Raw genomic sequence first — 18,233 nt, 5'->3', positions numbered from 1 at the left:
CTCAGAACCAAGATCTTGGTTCAAATCCTGCCTCTGACACATAATGACTAACCCTAGACAAATTGACTAACTTCTCTGTGCTGGAGGCAACTCAACTCTAAAGTTGTTGAAGAGGCGCCAGCCAGCATTGATAGGACCCCAGCCCAATGAAACCTCAGGTCTACCCCTGTGCCCATGTCTATTAAAAATGAAACATTGGTCTCTGAAGGTGAATGGCTCAATCTTTCACTTTACTGCTCTTTGGGGCTATTTTCTTTTGAATTATTTTATTTTAGTTCTAGTTAGCACATAAATGATGATTGAACCAATGATTCTACTGAGACTAACCGGAACTGGTTAATATGCCTCTGTTTGCCCTCTGGTTATTCGTCAGATACTAACTGCAAATCATGTGCACCCATGCATGCGTGTGTGCAGACACATACACACGCACACACACACAGAGCTTAATGACCATTCACTAGAAAATAGTGTCAGGATCTTCTTGCTGTCCCAGGGAAATTCTTTATGGTTGGAAAAGTTCTGAGTCTGAAGTGTGCATCTACTGGGATTGTTAACCTTTTTTTATGTCATGGATCCCTTTAGTAGTTTAGTGTGATGGATGGACCCCTACTCAGAATAATGTCTTAATGCATAAAATAAAATATATGAGTACAGAGAAAGTCTGTTACATTAATATTAAATTCATAGACCCCCCAGCTGAAGAATTCCTAATCTAGAAGATTCACAGAACCTTGGCCAAAGAGACATTTTCTTGAAAGTCTATCAAGGGTAGCCATCTCATTCTTTTGATCCTCTAAACCCCTCAACCAATATAGAGTTCTAAATTACTTGGGGGAGCCATGAAACTTTTCAGTTCCTATTAACTTTAATGTCAGTTCCACAGCTAAATCCCTATGTAACTCTGGACTTCCTGGCCTTTGCAGCTCTGAATCATAAGGATCCCATACTTTCAGTCAATATCAACTGTTCCTCCTCATTACTCATAAGATTTACCCTTAAATTCATTGCAATCTCCATATCTTGTAGCATTGGACTGGAAGTCAGAGATTGGTGTCTCTTCCAAAATGCTATATGTGACATTGGGGGAAGAGAATGTATGATGTCTCAATTATTCCATCTGAAACTTAGATAACCATGCTTCCCTATACCTTAATATCCCAGCCCAGCCCTCCACAATCCTTAGAAGGATGTAACCATTGCGTATCATCTGAGAGATGTTTAACACAAAAATAGAGACTAAGGTTACTGATTCATTTAGATTAATATGAAGAATGTCCCAGAGTGAAAGAGAATGGAACAGCTAGCTCAGCTGTCACACAACCCCCTGATCATTTTAAGAGGAATAGCAGCTGCTGCCACAGAAACCATGACCCTGCGTAGTTCTCTCCTACTCCGGCACACCCCCACATCTCCCAGCAAGCTAAATATCTTCCGGTAACCCTCTGTGGGAGAGCTCGAGTGAGCAAGTTTTATTGCCACTCCCATGCGGTGGCAAGCGTTCCAGACTCTGTCTTGTGCCCCTTGAGTCTTGGCTAATTTGAATGCTCAAGTGGGATTTGGTGACTTCTGAAATATTCATAGATAATTTGTTTCCTCTGTGTTTTCTTTAGATGGGTCACAACGACCCAAATACAGCAATACTTCCCTGGAGTAACTTCATCCTTATTAGCTGTCTTCCCGCTTATTCTTGTCCTTTAACATAATTGTGCTACCCTTGGCAAAAAGCGAGCTTCCACTCTACATCTCAGTGCCCCATCTGCTCAGTAACAATAAAAAAAAATCCTAATTTAACCACTGTATCCTCAAGACCACATCTCATTTTTTAGCATCAGCAACCAGATTCAAGTTAGCTTTTCTGAGCAATATGGGGCCAGCATTAAGCACTACTCTATTTTAAAGGCTCTCAGCTTTAAAAAATATAATTCCTTTCCCTTATACTTTTAAAATACTTGTTGGGGTCCCCTGCTCCAAAATAGATGTTTTTTCTAAATGCTCCCTCAGGGGATGTGGTGGTCTTATTATAAATTTTGATATACAGCGATGTCTTTATTTGAACAAATTCCCTGGGAACAAAGCTCCTTTATATGAAGGCAGTCACGTTTTAGAAAAAATCTTCATAAATCATGCAAAGCAGAGAGGCCTGCATCTGCAGCTGCAGAGACAGAAATATCCACAAAAACAGCTTCAGTTTGTCCCTGTTCAATGGAAGGTAAAGAGAGCCCACCAGAGGAAAGATTTTGATATCAACTAAAATAAAATTTTAGGGGGTCTTTTTAAAAAAAAATTAAATTATTTTTGTTAAATATTTCCCATTGTAAAAAAAAAAAATTGTCACAATCACTGTTTGAAATTTTCACCCTCTCTCCCATCCTTCCCCCTTCTTTGAAAAGGCAAGATGTTGGATTTTGATTATACATGTGAAGTCATGCAAAATTTATTTCTGTATTAGCCATGTTGCAAAAGAAAACTCAAACAAAATAAAATAAGAAAAACAAAGAAAAAAGGAAGCTTCAAGCTGTATTCAGAATTCATCGGTTCCCTTTCTGGAGGTGGACAGCATTTTTCATCGTGGGTTCTTTGGAATCATTTTGCATCATTGTCTTAATCAGCGAAGCTAAGTCTTGTAGTTGGTAATCATTGCAGTATTGGTATTACTGTGTACAATACTCTCCTAGTTCTGCTCCCATCACTTTGCATGAGTTCATATAAGTCTTGCCAGGTTTTTCTGAAGCCATCTCCTCATCTCTTCTTACAGAAATATAAAAATATGTAGATATAGATATGTAAATATCAGTATAGAAATATTATATGTAGTATTTCATCACAATCATATTCCACAACTTGTTCAGCCATGTCCCAAGTGATGGGCATCTCCTTGATTTCCAATTCTTTGTCACTACAAAAGAGCTACTATAAATATTTTTTGTACACAGAAGTCCTTTTCCCTTCTCTTTGATCTCTTTGGAATACAGACCTAATAGTGGTATTGCTGGGTCAAAGATATGCACAGTTTTATAGCCCTTTGGGCATAGCTCCAAATTGTTCTTCAGAAAGGTTGGACATCACATCTATACCAACAGTGCATTAGTGTACCAATTTTTCCACATCCCTTCCAGTATTTGTCACTTTCCTTTTCTGTCACGTTAGCCAATCTGGTGGGTATGAGGTGGTACCTCAAAGTTGTTTTGATTTGCATTTCTTTAATCAGTAGTGATTTAGAGTATTTTGACTATGGTTAGCTTTGATTTCTTCTAAAAACTCCCTGTTCATATCCTTTGACCATTTATCAAGTGAGGAATGGCTTTTATCTTACAAACTTGGCTCAGTTATATATATATGTGAAAATGAGGCCTTTATCAGATTTTGCTAATTTTTTCCCTGTTCACTGTTTTCCTTCCAATTTTGATTACATTAGTTTTGTTTATGCAAAAGCTTTATAATTTCATGTAATCCAAATTATTTGTATTATTTCCCATAAACCCTGCTGTCTCTTGTTTGGACATAAACTCTTCCCTTAGCCATAGATCTGACAGATAAAGTTTCCATGTTCCCCTTATTTACTTGTGATATCACCCTTTATGTCTAAATCATTTAAACATTTTGACCTTATCTTGGAATACAATGTGAGATATTGGTCTAAGCCTAGTTTCTGCCAAATTGCTTTCCAGTTTTCTTATAAATTTTTGTCAGATGCTGAGTTCTTACCCCCAAATCTTGGGATCTTTGAGTTTATCAAACACTAGATTACTATGGTCATTTACTACTGTGTATTTTGTACCTAATCTTTTCCATTGATCTACCTCTCTGTGTCCTAGCCAGTATTACATTGTTTTGATGATTCCACACTTTGTAATATAATTTGAAAGCTGGTATTCCTAAGCTGCCTTCCTTAACTTTTTTTCATTGATTCCTTTGATATTTTTTTTTACCTTTTCTTCTTCTAGATGAATTTTATTAATATTTTTTCTAGCTCTGTAAAGTAATTCTTTGGTATTTTGATTGGTATGACACTGAATAAGTAAATTAACTTAGGTGAAATTGTCATTTTCATCCTTTTACCTGGCCTACTTTTGAACAATTAATATTATGCCAGTTGTTTAGATCTGTTTTTATTTGTACAAACAGTGCTTTTGTAATTGTGTTCAAATAATTCCCAAGTTTGTCTTGGCAGGTAAACTCCCAGGTATTTTATATTATCTGTAGTTAATTTAAATGGGCTTTCTCTTTCTGTCTCTTCCTGCTGGGTTTTCTTGATACTTTATAGAAATGCTAAAGATTTATATGTGTTTATTTTATATCCTGCAACTTTGCTGAAGTTTTTCGTTGTTTGAACTAGTTTTTTAGTTGATTCTCTAGGATTCTTTAAGTATAGCATCTATCATTTTCAAAGTGATAGTTTTTTTCCTCATTGCTTATTGTTATTCCTTCAGTTACTTTTTTTTTGCTTTATTGCTATAGCTAAGATTTCTAGTACAATATTGAATAACAGTTGTGATAATGGATATCCTTGCTTCACCTCTGATCTTACTTGGGAAGGCTTCAAGTTTATCCCCATTACAGATAATGCTTGCTTTTGGTTTTAAAAAGGTGCTATTATATTTTTTTAAAGCCCCCATTGATTCCTATGCTCTATAGTGTTTTTAATAGCAATAGGTGGAGGAGGGGTTCTTAACCTGGGTTTTGTGAACTTTAAAAAAAAAAATTCTGATCCCTCTATTTCAATATCGTTGGTTTCCTTTGTAATCCTATATATTTTGTTTTATTCATTTAAAAAAACATTATTCTGGAATGGGATCCATAGTCTTCACCAGACTGCCAATCCTTGTTCATGTCACAATTAAAGGTTCATCCCTGCTAGCCTCTCCTTTGGTTACTTCTTTTCATCTTCTCCCTCACAGAGTCCTTCTGATTCCAATGATGGTGGTTTTGACACTAGGCATTTGTAGTTATTGACTGGACCTCCACTGAGACTCATTCACACTGAAGTATCACCTCAATAAAGAATTTGTAATTTTAAGCCTTGAAGAAGTAATTCTAAATATGAAGTAAAAGCCTTTATTATCCATTAAGGAAGTTTGGGGTTTCAGCATCTAAGTGGGGAGATTTTTGCTGTAGGCATAAACCACAACTACCCCAATCTCTGTAGCGCCTGTTTTCCTGAGTCACCTCTCCTACCTCCCTAACCTCTTTTCTTTTCCAACCATAAGCTCCCTGCCAACTACCCCAATGCTCTTAGAAGCAGTTTTTAGGTTTTATGGCACATTTGATATTATTTTAGTTGGTATTTGATCTTACATACTGTAACCTCTTCCCTCTCCTCCACATGAGTCCTTGAACATAGCTCTATGCCTCCTATATGAGTAAGTTTCTGATAAGTATGTTTTTAGAAAGCATCCTCTTCATTAATGAGAATATTGCTGTACTATTTCTCCTAAGTCTTCTCTCAGGATACAAACTCATTATGACTTAGCAATGTTGTATGACAAGAAGAGCTTATGTGCCCATTGGGCTGCATTGTTAGAAGATTAATGTCCAGAGCAAAGAATGATAATCCTGCTCTGCCCCATCCTGGTCAGAACACTCCTGGAGTATTCTGTCGAGTTCTGGATGCCATATTTTTAAAGGGGCATTGACTGAATTTCAGTGAGGTTGTATAACTTGACAAAGGTCTTATAAAGATTAAGTAACAGAGCTAGGATTTTAATCTAGTTCTTTTGATCTAAATCCAGTATACATTGTACTATGCAGTGAGTGAGCCTATTACAATTTTAAGGTTCCATGATTAACATTTTACTCTAACTTCTTTTTGTCTAATGTAAACTCATAGCATGCATAAAAGAAGACTGTAGTTTCAGTTAACTTCCAGTGATGTCCCAAGGCAGAGGATTCAATTGAATGGAGGCACCTTGGTCAATTGAATTCCACCAGCAGTAGGGTCTCAGAGAATGTGGTGGTAGGAGGAGGGGGCCCTGGGAATAGTCATTAATACCACTGAGGAGTACCGATTTTCTTTCCTCGTCACCAACCGATGAAAATAGTGGAAACTGTTTACGTTTAATTCTGTACTGTTTTCTTCTCACAATCAAGGTTTCTTTAAGTTCCTAGTCCTAAAATCTGACAGAGAACACAGGAAGGTCATGTGCAACTCAACATTAGTAAGAAACATTTTGTAACCAGCTCACATCTAAGGGCTGGGTTGCTCAGTAGATGGAGTGCCTGGTCTGGACTCATCTTCCTCAGTTCAAATTTGGCCTCAGATACCTACTAGCTGTGTAACCCTGGGCAAGTCACTTAACCCTGTTTGCCTCAGTGGTCTTATCTGTAAAATGAGCTAGAGAAGGAAATAGCAAACCACTCCAATTTCTTTACCAGGAAAACCTCAGATGAGGTCAGGAAGAGTCAGACACAACTGAAAAATGACTGAATAATAATGAGGCAACATGCAAAGGTTTTTTTTGTAATTTTACTAGTTTTAGTTAACTATATATACCTGGAAATTATCCATTTCTGTTGCTGCACTGTGACTTTGCAACAATAATAATGACTTATGAGAGGGCATTGTGATGGAGAGCAGATGGAGAGCTGACTTCTGAATCAGTAAGACCTAGGTTAAAGCCTTGCCTCTTATGCTTATTGACTATGTGATTCTAGACAAGTGACTTAACCTCTCAGTACTCCAGGGAACTCTGAAATTGCAAATTGCAAAATAGTTACTGACTTGCATTGGAAGTTTATAATAGTAGTAGGGGTAATAGTAGGAGTAACAGTAGCAGTGGTAGTGGTAGTAGCAGTCTCAGCAGCTTCATATGGTGCATCATAATTACAAGATGCTTTTAATCTCAGAGTAGGGCCATAAAGTCTAACCTATAACTGAGCAACAATCTCTTCTGCAGAATCCTTTACTTGCTTGAAGTCTTAGCTAAAGTCTCACCTTCTCCAAAAAGGTTTTCCCAGTCCACCTTAATCTATCTTCCTACTCCCACTTTATCATTTGTAAGTCTCGTCTTTGCAGTTATTTTCATGTTTTTTTCTCCATTATACCATGAGGCCCTAGACAGCGGGCTCTGTGTTTTGTCTTTCTTTATATCTCTGGCACTTAGCACAATGCTGTTTTATTGACTGGCATGTACATTTTGTTGTTGTTGTTCAGTTGTATCTGACAGTTTGTGACCTCATCTGGGGTTTTCTTGGCAAAGATAATGGAGTGATTTTCCATTTCCTTCTCCAGCTCCTTTTATAGATGAGGACACTGAGGTAAACAGGGTTAAGTGACTTGCCCAGGGTCACACAGTTAGTGTCTGAGGCCAGATTCAAACTTAGGAAAATGAGTCTTCCTGACTCTAGGCCAGTGCCCTATCCATGTGCCACCTAGCTGTTGCTGGCATGCATGTAGTATGTGATTAATAAATGCTAGTTGGTTCTCTCCAACAAGTGGTCATCGAACCTTCACTTGAAAACCTCCAGTTAGAGAGAAAACCTTCTATCTGTTTAGACAACCTATTCCTCTTTTGGATAACTCTAATTATTAGGCATGTTTTTCTTTACATGGAGCATAATTCCATTCTTCTGCAGCTTCTACTAACAGGTAAAAATCTTCAAATATCTGAAGACAGTTATCATCTCTTCTTCCCTCCCATCCTCACCAAGTCTTTTCATTCTCTTGTTCAGTCCATCATGCTATGGTATGAACAAGCAGCCTTTTACCGTCCTGTTTGCCATCACATATTTGAAAGGCTGTCATAACAGATTTGCTCTACTTGGCCCTAGAGAACAGAGCTAAGAACCATAGGTGGAAATTATGGAAGGATATATTTGGGCCACCATGTTATTCCTCTTACTCTTTAACCTTTCCTTCTCTGAGGAAAGTATCTCTCATTTCTTCAGCCAATCTTCATATGATATGAACTTGCAGCCATTCCTTCACTATTCTGGTTGCTCATGTCTAGATGACCTATTGGATGATCTCCTATTTAATGATATCCTTCTTCAAAAGTGGTGCTAAGAACTAAATACAATATTCAGCAAAGTATAATGATAGTATTACTGCCCTAAACCTAGACACTCTTCCTCATAGATTGCTTTGATTTCTTTGACTGCTTTATCACACTGGAAACTATTCAGATTTTATGACAGGACTTAGAGGTGAGGAAAATAATGCTCAGGTAAGTTGAATACACAGCTAGTGAGGAGAAGTGCCGGATCTCAATTCCAGGTCTTTTTGACTCAAGCGGCGATGTACTTTCCGTCACATTAGACTGCTTCTCAGACTAGATGACCAGAAATGACCACCCTGTAATCACTAGATTAATGTCATCATAAAGTACCAGGTTAATTTCCTCCTTAACTTCCCAAAGACATAATCTTGGATGACACTGGCACAGACAAACCACATCAAGGATATAGCTTATTCAAAATAACTGAAGACTCACTAAACAAATAAAATGAATGTAAAAGTAGTACTAGCAAATGTTCATTTTATGGCTTTGGGAGAAAGGATTGAACAGTGAAGAGGGTGGTATTGGAATTTTATGTTTAGACAGTGAGGCCAGGAAAAAAGTAACACCTCTTGGCACTCAATCATGGAAGACCTTGTACAGGTGATGTTTTTAGAACCTCTATAGATAATGAAGGAAGAGATGTAGGACAGGGCTCAGGAAATGAAGACATCATAGGATATCTCAGAGGACTAGAAACAGGACTACTGTAAATAGATGAAAGGAACAATGAATTTTAATTTGCTTGGGAAAGTTAGAGGGGATGGGTATGTGGTAAAAACTAGGGAAGTGAGAGATAATCCTTATGAGGACCAAAAGCTTCTATTTTTCAATAGATTGTACATTTCAGTAAGAATAGGATTATAGAATTTTGAAGTAGGATGCTACCTCAAAGACTATTATGTCTCACCTTTTCATTATACACATGAGAAAACTGAGACTCGGAGAGTAAATTGCCTTACTAGTTAATAGAAGAACAAGAACTAGAAACCCAGGTTTCCTGACTCCCATATCCACATACCACTGCTCCACAAATAATATAATTCTCCAAATACTATATTGTGCCACCATGTTTTTCAGAGTGATGACTCAGATGAAGAAGACCTATGTATCAGTAACAAATGGACTTTTCAAAGGACAAGCAGGAGATGGTCTCGAGTGGACGACATCCACGCGTTGTTTCCCCAAGCAAACAGACATGGATCATCTGGGGACATCAGAATGAAAACCACCACAAGCAGTGAGAGTGTCCTTACTGATCTGAGTGAACCTGAGGTCTCTTCTATTCACAGTGAAAGCAGTGGAGGTAGCGACAACAGGAGCCAGTCTGGCATTAACAATACTGGCCGGGAGACGTTTGACTGTTCAGGACAGTACTGTGGGGAGACCCCAGTCATGCTCGATTCCACTTTAGTCAGTGGCAGCTTCATACAGAACCCCAAAGACATTGCCAATTATACTTTTCACCCAAAGAATGAGAAACCAGCGCGAACCAGAGCCAAATCTTTCTTAAAACGCATGGAGACACTAAGGCCTAGAGGGACTCATGGCAAGGTAAAGGCATCAGCAAGGACAGGAGGCTTGGTGATAAGTGGGCCTGTTCTTCAACAGGAGCCGGAATCCTTAAAGAGCATGCACTGTGTGCCATTAGCAAATGGGGATTTCCAAAACTCATCCCAAGATGCAGCCAAGAAAGGACTTCCATTCTCTGCCAAATCCAGCAGTGATAGCAGCCAATCTGAAAACAGCAGTAGTGGTGTGAGCACACCCTGCTTGAAGGATCGCAAGTGCCATGAAGCCAACAAACGAGGGGGGATGTATCTGGAAGACCTAGACGTTCTTTCTGGGACAGTACTGCAGGAAGTCATTGACCAAAACCATAAAAATGACTTTCACTCCCAGGAGAACCTTGTGGTCCATATCCCCAAAGACCACAAACCAGGAACTTTCCCTAAAGCCCTTTCAATTGAAAGCCTCTCACCAACAGACAGTAGCAATGGGGTGAACTGGAGGACAGGCAGCATCTCTCTGGGCAGGCAACAGTGCCCTACTACAAAAGAACCTAGACTTATGGCTTCTTGTCATAGAGAAAGTAGAGTTAGTATTTATGACAATGTCCCTGGCTCACACTTGTATGCCAGCACTGGAGATCTTTTGGACTTAGAGAAAGATGACCTCTTCCCCCATTTAGATGACATTCTGCAACATGTTAATGGACTCCAAGAGGTAGTGAACCACTGGTCAAAGAATGTCTTGCCTGAACTACAAACAGATGATGCATTAACTGGGGAACCTGGCTTGTCCCCCTTTCCATCTCCCAACCAGATTACATTAGATTTTGAGGGGAACTCTGTTTCTGATGGTCGTACAACACCTAGTGATATGGAAAGGGATGGAACCTCCCTTAATGATTCAGAGGCAGCTGGAGTCAGAGAAAGGAGGGATTCTGGTGTTGGAGCATCACTCACCAGGCCAAACAGGTTGGTAACAACAGTGATACTGATTCCTTTTTTCTCCACTAATTAAGAGAAAACTGTCAACAGAAGTATATCATTCATTCAGGAAAGTACAGTGACTGAATCTAAGTTGAATTCCTATAATCCTGAATGTTTATCCTCTATTTCTACTTTATAAGTTTAGCTAGAATGTTTGATTATGATTTGAAATTTTTAATTTAATCAAAAGGAGAACCTCTGTGACCTAGTAGGATAGCCTTTTGTAAATTTGGTCTTGGTTTGAAATGCCCTTTAATAAACTCCAGAGTCTTGACCCAAATACCACTTTACCAAAAAAGTGACTATATGGTGATTATCTGGTACAAACTCTTTATTTCTTTTGTATAGGAACATTAAGACCATATAGATTAGTACTTGTGTGCCGCAGATCCAGGGAACATCTCTGAGGTTCATTGAAGTGTAGTACAATTATTATGAACATTTTCCACTTGTATTTGTCAACTGTCCCCAAACCCAAATGAATTTCATTTGAAAAACCGAAGTTAATAGAAATGCCCAATGCTTTTAAATAGAAATACAAAGTACCATTTGAAAAGTAGTGTAGAAAACTACTTTTCTACAGTAAGTAGTACAGATACAAAAATAGTGTAGATAACTATAACCTCTGAATATTTAAGAAATACTTTTTATAAAAAAAAAAACTCTTTGGAACCCAAAAGAAGATGAAGCTTTGTATTTCTTTATTTTGTATGGTTAATAAGAATTAATAGCAATGATGACAGATAGCATTTATGTCATGTTTTTTGTGTTGTGAAAGGCCAGGCTAGCAATGCCACCTTTTCTATAGTTTACTGAATATGATCCAGTGAGCCTTGCTTTGTTTGCTTATCTGCAACTTTACCAATATTATCTCATTTTATCCTCACAAGAACTCTAGGAATAGAGTTATCCCCATTTTACAGATCAGGAAACTGAGGTAGACAGGTTAAGTGATTTGTCCAGGATCACACAACTAGTAAATGTGTGAGACTAGAATTGAAGTCTGGACTCCAAGTCCAACCCTCTGTCCACTGCACTACCTTGCTGGTTTTGGTTTTCCCACCTCCTCATACATATTCTTTCCAAATACTTGTAAATTATCATTGTCATGTATTTTTGATTAATATAACAGTCTGTTTCTCTGTCTTCTGGTAAAGGAGGTTACGATGGCATAGTTTCCAGATCTCCCATCAGCCAACTCACTCCATAGCATCTCCACAAATCAGTAATCAGACAGCTGGCCAGTTGAATCTCCTCCAGCGATTTTCACTCCTTCGCCTTACTGCCATCATGGAGAAGTATTCCATGTCAAACAAACATGGCTGGACATGGTAAGCAGCATATATTTACCTAAGAATAAACTGTTTATTCTGGTATGAAGCAACTTAAGGTAGTAGCAAAGCCTTGATCTCTATTTTCTGTGTTCTGAAAAGCCAGCCCAAGTAGGATCCATTAAGCCTTGCTTTGCCATCTGCAGCCCCACACATCATTATGGGCAGTCACAGTTAGCAGATACCTAGATTCTAGTAAGCTTTGCTTTATTTGTAGTTGTCAGTTGGTTTCCAGGGAAGGTAGGCAGGCTCTAGAAAAGAAAAAAAAAGATGAGTAAAGGATGATTAATTATGAACAGAGGAATTAAAAATAAACTTTCCATAAAATTAGTCTGGCAGTTTGAAAAGGAACATCTGTCGCTTGTACCTCATAAGTGTCTAGCTTATTGGAAGAGCTCAACACTTACTCCATTTATTGAATTCAAAGAGTGTCTAATCCTGTCAAAAAAATTTCTATTTTTGTTTCATTGGCAAATACAAACAAGAGTACACAATAAACCTTGTGCCTAAGAAACTGGCAAAAGTGTGGTTTGGAACTTACCTCTGGACCAGATCCGGGTGGTTCAGAGAATTTGAGATATGAAAAGTGTCAGAAATCTACTGTATATGGATTTAAATGTTCTAAATCTCGTTTTTACCAACATAATTGATCACAAAATTTTTTTTTAAATTAGGAATGTGACCATTTTATAGTAAAAATTTCAAATACTCAAAATTGTGCATCTATTAATTATAATTAGCTACTAAATAAATCATTCATTTATATTTACTATGAAGTGTCAATTTCATTTCTTCTGAAAGTAAAGCTTGAAGTAAAGGGATACTAACTCTCTATTCATGTCCCGATTTGTTTATTGTTTTGTTTTGTTTTAAATATATTCTTTCTTCAGATCACAACCACCCACTAAGGCTGCTAAGCTTTCTTATCCTTGAGAACAGGGTTCTATAGCTATCTCCTGCTGAGATAAATTCTGTTTGGTTGCCTTTTTGTCCTTGAAAGTCTTATATGGTGTTTATTAAGAGTGGGAAATCTATTTGTGTTCAGTAAAGTTCTTAAAAAAAAAAAAAGGTCCAGGCCTTTGCTCTTGCAAAAGCAGCCACCCTTCTTCTGAGCCTGTATAACCTGCTTCATGTGAATTCTAGGTCAGTTCCAAAGTTCATGAAAAGGATGAAAGTGCCTGACTACAAAGACAAGAATGTCTTTGGTGTTCCACTGATCGTTCATGTCCAGAGAACAGGACAACCTCTCCCTCAGAGCATTCAGCAAGCGCTGAGATATCTGCGCAGTAACTGCCTTGATCAGGTAAATGATCTCTTATTTTAAGCCAGAGTGTGAACAGCTCCTCGGAGAAGCCAAGGCTGCCTTGGAGCTGCCCCCTGTCACGGAACAGAGGCCTGCTTAGGAGGAGCATGGAGAAAGATGGGGGCACTCTTTCTCCATTAAATGTTGACTTGCCCAAACCAACTGTCTGCCAAGCAATATGACAATGTTTTATTGTTAAAAGTTTGAGTGAAACTCCTGTAATAATTGGGGTAGGTGGGAAACCCTTACCTTAAAGCAGAGAGTTCTTAACCTTTTTTGTGTGTTATGAACCCTTTGGTGAGCCGGTGAAAGTCTATGGAATAGACTCACCATTGTAAGAAACCTCTAGTCTAAATGAAAAACAAATTTATTACATTCAAAAATAACCCTAAGAAAAATATAGAGGGCAGCTAGGTGGCACAGGGAATAGAGTGCCAGGTCTGGAGGCTGAAAGACTCATCTTTCTCTGTTCAGATCTGGCCTCAGAAACTTACTAGCTGTGTGACCCTGGGCAAGTCACTTAACCCTGTTTGCTTAAGTTTCTTCATCTGTAAAAGGAGCTGGAGAAGAAAATGGCAAACCACTTCATTGTCTTTGCCAAGAGAACCCCAAATGAAAAGTCAGAAATGACTGAAACAATTAAACAACTGAGAAAAGCATGAAAATAATATCAACTATACCAAATATCAACCAACAACAGAGACAATGGAGGGAGGAAAAGTAAACTGTGCTTGTCCAGATAAGGTTAAAAGGCATTAGCCTAGGGTACTATATTATTACTATTAATGAGCCAAGTTCTCTTTTTTCAAATGAGAAGCAAGAGAACTTTTTGAGACAGTGTGGGGACAAAAGACTTTAGAAGTCCTTTCCCACTGGCTTAAAATAATATTTTTAAATGAATAAAAATACATAGAATTTTGGAGAAACTAATATCATTATCTGCTTGTGTGTGTATATATGTGTGTGTGTGCATTATGGGTATATTTATATATGCATACATACACACACACATATACATATATATTTGTTTTTAAAAAAATTTGTACACTCCAGGATAAGAAAGAAACCCCTGCATTAAAGATTTGTTGCAGATGACTTCCAAAGTTAATTGGACACTATAAGTTCTTTAGACTGTGTATTGCTTTTTTATTTTTTTTATTTTGGGCCTACCCTCATTAAGTCTACATTTTCTCTTATGTTCCTTTTATCCCCACTTCATTCTTTGTTTCAAGATTTAGGCCATACATTTCTCTTTATTCCTTTTCATGTTTTTTAGAACAACACTATTGTGATGAAACCTTGACCGAAAACACATTTGTTTACTTTTGAAAATAGGCCTATATAAGAAAAATATGAAACCAATGTCAGCCACACCAAATGTACTTTTTACTCAACCAGCAACAGTCAGTAGAGAAAAAAGTAAATCATGCTTGCATGGACAAAGTCAAAATAAAGCCTGCATTCTCCCCTTTCAAGCGAAAGTCATGAGTATATATTGAAACAGTAGAGACAGAGCCTTAAAAGTCCCTACCCTCTGCCTCATGTCCCTTCCCCATTTCATGCCTTGCATTGATAGCCAACTTTATGTACCTTTCCCTATTAATAAAATGGAAGAATCTGAAGCTAGCCTTAAATTCTAGAAGGAAAAAGTAGAGAGTTAACTAAGTACATGTCTGTTCTCTAAGGTCAAATGAGATTACATGTTGAAAGCATTTTGCAAACCTTAAAAATTTTATATAAATTCAAGTCTTATTATTAAATAAGGTATTTCCCACAATAATTAGTAAATTTTCATGCATAATCATCATAATAGCTGGCATTTATAAAGTGCTTAAAGTTTGCAAAATACTTTACATCTATTATCTCATTTAATCTTCACAAACAACCTGGTGAAGTTGGTGTTATTATCAGTCCAGAGAAGGAAACTGAGACTGAGAGCGTTTAAGTGACTTAACCAGTCAGAGTAAGTATCTGAGACAAGATTCAAACACAGGTCTTCCTGACTTTGTGTTTAGCACTCTGTGAGCCATTGCACCTAGCTGCCTCTCAGTTGCTGGTTGGTAGCAAAGTTTATATCCTTGTCTGGATTTCCTTGCCCTAGAAAGAGAAGGTAGAATTAACATCAACATTACAATGTAAGTTCCTTGAGGCTATGGATTGTCTATTGAATTTGTATTCCCAGTGCCTAGCATTTAGCAGGCACTTAACAAAAGTTTTTTTCATTTCTAAGATCACGTAGGAGAATCTGACCCTTCCCAGGCAACCTTTGACATGTTTTTCTTATCTCCACCCCTATATAAAAATAGTATCTTCAAGCCCTCTTTAATAAGTGGTAGCTTCTTAGCTTCTTCAGGGAATGGTATGTAATTTAGAGTATGTGTGTGTGTGTGTGTGTGTGTGTGTGTGTGTATGTGTGTGTGTATGTCTATATTTTTATAGACATACACACACACATTATATATATAGGCAATCCCTTCCTGCCCCATTCATGTGTTCCTCGGCACTTATGCAGCGTTTTGAGGTTGTGTGCCTCTTGTGCTGATAGGAATATTTCTGTTGTTTGTCTCAAGCTTATAGCCCCATTTGGAGGTGCAAATGGCTGAGTTTTCATCTACTACAAATATTGGATGACCATCCAGGCATTAACTCTGGTTGTGAGTGATTTCTGTTTTCCATTGTAAATGAGGCTGGGCCCAAGCTTTATGCAACGTTTTCTGGCATGTACATTCCCTTTGCCGTGAAATCTTACTGGTTGCTGTAGCTTTGTGTGTTAATTTCTTCCCATGTGATATGCCTGACGTTCTTATTAATCTAAAAAAAGCATGTAGCCAGTTCTACACAATTTCTGTGTGCTTAAAAGATTAAGTCCTGATATCAGTATGGATATCAGTAGCAAACCATTTAGTTCATCCATATCTCGAATTTTCCATTGGGCTTGTCTTCTTGTATGATATGTCACTTCATGGTGATGCTGCTGATTGTGGTTTGCTTTTGTCCTACTCTTAAACAGAGATGATTCGCAAAGAATAATCGATAGTAGTTGTCTTGGCCTTCAGCAGACATGGACCATCTGATTACACCAACCACTATGCTTTCCTCTCACAGAACACCATCCCCAAAGATAATAAATTGTCTGGGGTGTTGTCATCACAGCCCTATCATTTATTTTCAGAATGGTCTCATGAAGTATTTCTTCGAAAATATTATCTGCACGTTAATATATGAACTATGTAGATACCACCACAATATTGAAATTCTCCCCCTACTTTTCTAGAATAGAATGATGAGATAAAGTATACCTGTAAACATAACTTTTTATGTTTATCTTCTGTATCAAAGAAAAAGTGGGGGAAGGAAGGGGAAGGGAGAAAAGGGGAGAAAAAATTATATATGAGATAAAGGAGCTGATTTTCTTGCTTGACAATGTTATCTCTTGGTGAGCTATAAAACTGTCTATGCATCCTTTTTAATGTTTGTCACCATTACTTACCATTTGACATTTTGACCTTCCTTGAGGTCAAAAAACAGGTCTTTACCCTTTCCCTAGATAAAAGCGATGATTTCATTGATATTGGCAATTCCTAGATTAACAATCCAAGGTGGGAACTTCTCTACAGCTTCAGTCTTAAAGAGTTTCCTAGTCTCTCCGCTGAAACACTTGGCCAGGGTCACTCAACCAGCACCTGGCCAAGCAAGAATTAAACTTAGGTCTTCCTGACCCCCAGGACTACCTTTTGATCCAACTTTGTAAGATAGATGCTCTTATTGTCTCTTTGTCTTAGAATTGAAGAAATAGATACTGAATAGAGGTTGCCCAGGGTCAAACAGGAAGTGTCTAAGGTGGGATTCAACTCAGGTGTGACTTCAGATCCAATATTATTATTATCACCTGTGCCAAGCTGCCTCCAAAAGGGGACTGGGTACTAGTGGAGAGAACTGGAATGATTTAGAGAACCAAAGTGAGCAAGAGGAAGGAAAAGAATAGAAAACAGCAGTACAAAATAGAAGACATGAAACAAAGAAAAGACCAAAATGATGTGAGTCACCATTCTGGGATATTTGAAAACAAAGAACAAAAGAAAAAGAAAATAGAACAAAATTCGTCTTTCTAATAACACCAACTTTTTCAACTGAGAAGAATGGTTCATGCTAAGAACTTTGAAACCTAGCCCCAAATAACATAGGTGTAGACCAAAAGGTTGCCCTCACTCCGTGGCTCTGAACCACCCAGAGTTGGTTGCTTAGCTAATTATGTCTGCTGGCAACCCCTACCCCTGCCACTATCTAATAAGCCTCTTTCAAGGCTTTGCTGTTGGGGTTTTTTTTGTTTTGGTTTGGTTTTTGCTGAGTCTTCTTAGCAGTTGGCAAGCCCAGTTCCCCATAACAAGCACTTATTTTAAATACTTGAGTATCATACTGTGGAACCATGAAGTACTGCCAAAATTACCACCTCATCTACTCACTGATGCTGAGTAGTTTATGTCTGATAAAATATAACATCCATTTTTGGCCGTTACAGCTGGTTGTAGATGAAATGAGGAAATCTAGCCTTCAATTATGAACCATTTGTATTCAGATGTCGTGTTGGGTAAGAGGAGGCTCTGTGCCTTTTTCGTTGGCTGAGCTCTAATTTCAGTCCTAAATCAACCACACGTTGAAGAATAAATTAAACTTAACTCATGGCAGAAATGAAGTACTGAAGCTATGGGCTCAACCTGTGATATAAACCTGCCACATAATAGTTTGTGTAGAACCTCTTTCTTCTCTCTCTCTCTCCTCTCTCTCCTCTCTCTCTCTCTCTCTCTCTCTCTCTCTCCTCTCTTTCTCAGAAGAAAGCCAACCTTTCTTTATTAGCTAAGCTCTCCTCTAAGACGGGGAAATGAAAGTCCTGATAAATATCAGTAAACACTAAAGGGAATTAGCATAAACAGGATGCCAGGGAGATTTAATATTATTTAGATCAAAATTGAATTCTAATGCAGCACTGTGAGTTCAACCTATCACTCTAATGGAGTTGTACATTTTAGAAGCCCAGTTCTGTTGCCAAAGACACTTTGTACTCAGTACTGAAGGCTGCCCCATATCCCTATCTCTTAGATAAAATGAA

The 18,233-nt window shown here is 38.0% G+C and overlaps 1 protein-coding gene across 20 annotated transcripts in view; it reads left to right on the top strand.

Annotated features, from left to right (window-relative positions):
- Positions 1-18,233, top strand: part of STARD13 (StAR related lipid transfer domain containing 13) — a 750,665-nt gene that overhangs the window by 703,320 nt on the left and 29,112 nt on the right. For all 20 annotated transcript variants that reach the window (XM_072616415.1, XM_072616414.1, XM_072616416.1 and 17 more), the window contains 3 exons: positions 9,078-10,477; positions 11,650-11,823; positions 12,967-13,126. In XM_072616415.1, coding sequence (XP_072472516.1) covers positions 9,078-10,477; positions 11,650-11,823; positions 12,967-13,126 — 1,734 coding nt within the window. The remainder of the gene's footprint in view (positions 1-9,077; positions 10,478-11,649; positions 11,824-12,966; positions 13,127-18,233) is intronic.

This window comes from Notamacropus eugenii, chromosome 5 (genome assembly GCF_028372415.1).
Source record: "Notamacropus eugenii isolate mMacEug1 chromosome 5, mMacEug1.pri_v2, whole genome shotgun sequence".
Classification (NCBI taxonomy): Eukaryota; Metazoa; Chordata; class Mammalia; order Diprotodontia; family Macropodidae; genus Notamacropus; species Notamacropus eugenii.
Note: the sequence above shows the minus strand (reverse complement) of the source record. Positions and strands in the feature narration are given on the sequence as shown.